At 24.4% G+C, this 6,000-nt stretch overlaps 1 protein-coding gene across 1 annotated transcript in view; it reads right to left on the bottom strand.

Moving 5' to 3' along the window:
- Nucleotides 1–6,000, bottom strand: part of LOC134827111 (cysteine-rich motor neuron 1 protein) — a 39,187-nt gene continuing 33,187 nt past the window's right edge. Inside the window, exon 6 of the mRNA XM_063839664.1 lies at nt 1–121. Coding sequence (XP_063695734.1) covers nt 74–121 — 48 coding nt within the window. The 3' untranslated portion in view covers nt 1–73. The remainder of the gene's footprint in view (nt 122–6,000) is intronic.

Below are 6,000 nucleotides of genomic sequence, written 5' to 3'. Positions count from 1 at the left end.
CTTATGATTTAATTATTATGTTATTATTATTTCGAGATTAATTTATCTAAACGTAGAGATGGTCTTATACATGTTACAAACAATCAGGAGATGAGCAATTAGACTGGTCCGACTGTTTTCTCTGAAAATACAAAATGAATAAAATATTTTGTTAGTATTTTGATTGATATGTACCAATTATTTAATATGGGGAAATTGTATAAACAATTATTCGAGTATTTGAGAGTTAAATTCTTCGTCAATTATGAGAGATATTTAATAAGAGGTATGAAGGAGAAAGGTGAAATGTGATAAGTTGATTTGATATAGAAAATTATTTCATTTGATTTTCATAATTAATTTTACTTGAATTAGCAAAAAATCGATTTTCAAATTTTTAACTGTAATTTTTTGAATTGACATTTTCAAATTTAATAAAAAAAAAAAAATAAAAAGGATTTTGCATTAGAAAAAAAATTTTGAATTTGGAAATTAATTTTCAAATTTTTAATAATAATTTTTTCAACGATCATTTGATAATTTCATTAAAAAAATTAATATAAATTAGCAAAATTGAATTTTAAAATTTTTAACGGTTTTTTTAATTGACATTTTTAAATTTTATATAAATAAATAATTTTAAGTTGCCAATATTAATTTTTTAATCAATTTTTTTAATTTGAAATTTTTAAAATAATAATTTTTTAATAATTTTCAAATTTTCAACGGCCATTTTTTGATACATTTACAAATTTAAAAAAAAAAAAATTTTGAATCAAATATTAGTTTTCAAATTTTTAAAAATTCAATTTCAATTAATATTCGATAATTTCATAAGAAAAACTAATTTAAATAAGCATAATTCAATTTTAACGGTTAATTTTTAAATTGACATTTTAAAATTATATATAAAAAAATAATTTTTAAGTTGCCAATATTAATTTTTAATTATAATTTTTTAATTTAAATTTTGATAATTTTATTAGAAAAATAATTTTGAATTAGCGAAAATCAATTTTCAAATTTTCAACGGCCATTTTTTGATTTGACATTTACAAATTTAGTAAAAAAAAAATTTTTAAGTTCCAATATAATTTTTAAATATTTTTAATAATATTTTTATCAATTAAAAATTTCATAATTTTATAAAAAAAATTAACTTGAATTAGCAAGAAACGTTTTTCAAAATTTTAACGGTCCATTTTTTTAAATTGACATTAAAAATTTAGTAAAAAATAATTTTCAATTATTCAATATTTATTTTTAAAACTTTTAATAATATTTTTAATTAATATTTGATAATTTAATTAAAAAATGTAATTTGAATTAGCAAAAATCGATTTTCAAATTTTTAACTGTCATTTTTAAATTGACATTTACAATTTTTCAACATTATAGGTCAAAATTTAACTTAAAATTTATTTTAAAAACAAATTTCAATAAATTTTGAACAAAATTTAAAATATTAAAATTCAAATTAAACGAAATTTGAAACATTTTAATTAATTTCATCTACCTTATGACTTAATTGATTTTCTCCCGCCCGCACAAATTTCATTAAAAACCATTAATAATAATCCTTTTTAGACGTATACAAGATCATTATCTTCATAAATAATATCAAGTAACAAAACCAAACTTTCGAGCGCATTTCGGCGAAAAAACTTTGTAATTCGAGTTGAGAACAAACAAATGCGCTAACATCACCCCACTGACACACATATTTGACTGACTTGTTGACTGATGGCGGCAAGAGGAAACTTTTTTTTTATTTTTTGTTTTTACATATACTTGAACTCGGGAATTATTATTATTATTAAATTTGAGGAAAAAGAACGAGAAGAAAGCACAACAAAAAACAAACAAGGCAAAAAATAAACATTATACACATTATGTCGAGAAAGTCATAAGGTTAATTATTGTGAAAACATAACAAAGTTTGTCTGAAACATAATCATACGACCCTGCACATGTCTCAATGTTGTTCCTGTTTTCTGTTTTGTGCGACGTCGAAACGTTGTCATGTTGGTTTTCCTTTTTCCTCATCAAAATGTGTGTGTGTTTTTTCTCCCAGCGTGAATGTTTTGCATGCAAAAACACTAATAATAATACTAATATTGCTAGCTAGAAACATGTCACATGAAACTTTTTAATTTTCAGAGCACGAGAAACGACGCAGATTTCTGATGGAATGACGAAACGCAGTCACTTTTGACGTGAAAAGGATACAAACTCGTGTTTTTTCAGCGTTTATATTTTTTTAATTTCTTGGTTTGTTTAAAAATACATTTTCATATTAAAAAAAATGCTCATATAACCTTTAGGTTTGCCAGGGTTATTAAAAACTTCGTACAAATAATAATAATAATAAAACATTTCATGACATTTTCAGTGACATTCTGTGCCATTTTTGTGACATGAGAACGTTTTTTTTTCGTTTTTGATGAAGACTAAAGGCGCATAAATATAAATTATTGCTTTTGGCTTCCAAACAGACGTTTTTTCCGCATTTTTTCGCGTCGAATAAACAACGCCGCGCGAAATATTTTCCATGATAAAGTTTATTTGTTTCAGAGTCGTAAATTAATAGCGCTCTCTTTCTCGTTGTTTTTGTGTACTTGTTACGGTTTCAGGTAATCTTCAGTTAATAACGCGAAGAAGATACTTTAAATATGTCTAATAAAACGTTCTTATCGCATGTCGAAATATGAATCTTTTTCGGCGAAAACTAACTAACTAGCAAACTATTTGCCGATGTCTTAAATAAGCCATTTTAGGTGAGTTTGCACACACAGAAATATACGAGGCACACGGAACGCAAAGAAATGCCGTAAATCAAAAAGTTGTGTACAGAAAAGCAGACGCTTTTTCTTTATCGGTTCAATAAATTGTATTTATTGCGCATTCCATTACATCCTTCCTAATGCTAGTTCACTGGTTGGATTCAATACTACAGGGGGTTCAATGAGATTTTAGATGAGTTCAGGTGAGTGTTTTTAACTGATATTATTTTTTTATTTTATGATTTTTTTTTTGATTTGTGAAACATTTTCAAATATGCGAAACTTTTTTAAAAATACTTTTATAAATTTTTTTTAAAAATGTTTCAGAAATCAAAAAAAATATCATATAAAAATTAAAATGAGCGCAGAGAAAATGTTTAAAAAGCTACTTTCAAAAAATGGTTGAAAAGCTAAAGAGTAAAACTAATGACAATCGAAAATATTTTGGATTTCTTTTGACTTTTTATTTCTTTACAAATTTAAAAAAAATTAAATAAAAAGTAAAATTTTAATTAAATTAAATATTAAAAAAAAAAAAAAAAAAAAAAATTTTGAAAAAAAATATTTTACTTTTGCATAGATTCTTATAGAAATCTTGATATTTTTGTTATAAATTAGTTGAAATTGTACTGAAAATTAATAATTTTTACTTTTTTTTTTACATTGATACGAAAATTTCTCAAAATGGATATTTAATAAAGAAAATCTTAAAAATTTTCTATAAATGTTGTGAATTGTATTTAAATATCGTAAATTTATTAAAATTGTTCAGTTGAATACACGATATCAAGAGCCTCAATTTTTTATTTTAAAAATTTAGCATCTTTAAAATTTAAAATAATTTTCAGTAAAAATAAAAAAAAATAAACTTAAATAATTTACGAAATAATTTTGAAATAAATTAAAATTTCTTTAACTTTGACTATGATTAATTTTTATTTAAATTATTATTTTTTTTAATTTTTTTCTAAAATTTTTTATAATTCTATAAAAAAAAAAATAGCAAACATTATTTTTGCCTTCATTAATTGTTTTTTAGAAAAATTTTCTGTATTGAACCCGTTATCTTCGTTCTACCTGTCGTCAGTTTCTTTTTTTAATCTTAAATTAGCAGTATTTTTTATAAATTTCATTGAAAAATGTATTGAATATAATGAAGTATGCAATGAATTTCACACACGCCATATTTCAGAAATTTTCTATTTTTTTTCATAATTTTCTTCAAAAATCTTTTTAAAAGTCTCTTGTCTCAAAATAATTATTTTTATTTAATTTAAAATTATTTTTATTTAATTTAAAAATTTAAATTTAAAATTTTCCATTCAAAAAAAAAAATCAAGTAAATTTTCGTTGAACGCCCTGTACAACACCTCCGTATACAACTATCACCGATGATATAAACGCGTACATTTTGTGTCATGTCTGGATAACTTTTAGCTTTTATGTTTGAATGAATGAATGGCGAAAAGAGACTGGTAACGACAACATTACGTTCAGCTGCCTCCTTCTCCCTGTATCGACTTTTCTTTTTTGTTTTTTTTTTTCATTTCAGTGACAAGTTGGTACGAAATAACGAGCGCTCGATACACTTTAAAGCCAAACAAATGAAAAAGTTTTTCATTTGGCAAAGACACTGATGTTTCACATTTATTGGTAATTTTGTCTGTGTAACTAGTTTGGTGTCTGGTGCCTTGTTTGTCTCTCCTTTTTTTGTCGTTCGGGACTATTTATCGAGAAATCTTCGATAAAAGTTAAATAAAAGTGCTAAGTAGTAACCTTATTTGTGTTTGGGTACATCACGGAGGTTATCAAAATATAAAGCACTTTTAATTCTCTTTATAGTTTTTCTTCGTTTTCTACTCCGATTCTCGCAACGAAGTCACGTATCGCAATTTCGGAACGAAAAACTCCCATAAGCAGCAATTTCTTCGGCAATTTTTCAGTTTAACGACCACAATCGGAAAAAAATCAGAAAAATCAAAGAAAAAAAAAAAGAAAAAACGACACTTGAAGATTCGCACACGATTAAAATTTATTTATCGCTTTATAATGTAATTATTTGTCGACACAAAATTATCTCGTTAATTCAATTTCTTTCCTTTTTTATTCACTCGCTCGCTTGATCTTGCATGCATGAGCAATTATTGAATAAATTTATGTCTTGTTTACTGTTTTTTTTTGCAGATATTTATTATTATCTTGTTAAGTGGCCCACATCTCTTTGCACCAACAACAACGAGAAGATGATGATGATGGCGATGGAGACAACAACAATTACAGACACACACTCACGATGTTTTTCTAGAATAATAATCTTTAATGGCTCGAAAAATGTTTTCCGTACGTCGTATAATAAAGAGTGATGGGATGTTAATACTACTCGTTAAGAAATTTATATCAATTTGGCAAGAGCTCTAATAATAACAAAACAACAAGAAAACAGGAAACAAAAATATTCTTCTTGAAAAAAAAAACTTTTCGCATGGTGCTAATGTTACTTGATTTCCTGCATGTGAAAAGTTTTTTTTTTGGGCGAAACTCGGGATGAACATTAAAAGCGCATTTTGTGTGTTCCCAACACTTGTTCGGCTCGTGTTCGTTGAATGCCACAGAAACACTTGCGATGGAGAATGAGGGAAAACATTTTCAATTAGAGATGTTGGTACATGATGTTAGGAAACGAAAACATTTTAGAAGGAGAATTTGTTGTTGTTGTTGTTGCTGTAGACATCATTCAATTGTAAAAGTTTCCATGATCACTTAGATGGTTAAACTTTTGGAATGTAATTGTTAATATTAAATGTTCTTTCGAACCAGTTTTGAGTGTGTGGGTGAATTTGGCACAAGAAAAGCAGCAACGATGATGTGGTTATTACCATTTATTACAAAAAGACTTTGTAGATTAGTGCAGACAAAACCTTCGCCAAAATTTCTTTAAATATTAAGGATTGGGAAAATTTTGTGTTTCGATGTTGTTGAAAAATATTTTTACATTTTAAGTAATTTATTATTGATTAACTGATAATAAATAAATAAATTAAATGTTTTCAATGGATGTTATTTAATTTTTATTATTTAATTTATTAAATTATTTAATTTTTAATTTATTTTATTATTTAATTTTTTTTATAATTAATATTTAATAATTTTAATTAATTTATTAGAATTTAAAAATATAAATTTTATTTTATTTAAATAATTTTGTTTAATAAAAAATTTTAATTTTGATAAAAAAATT

Source organism: Culicoides brevitarsis, chromosome 1 (genome assembly GCF_036172545.1).
Source record: "Culicoides brevitarsis isolate CSIRO-B50_1 chromosome 1, AGI_CSIRO_Cbre_v1, whole genome shotgun sequence".
NCBI classification, from domain to species: domain Eukaryota; kingdom Metazoa; phylum Arthropoda; class Insecta; order Diptera; family Ceratopogonidae; genus Culicoides; species Culicoides brevitarsis.
This window is presented reverse-complemented; position numbering and strand designations above follow the sequence as displayed.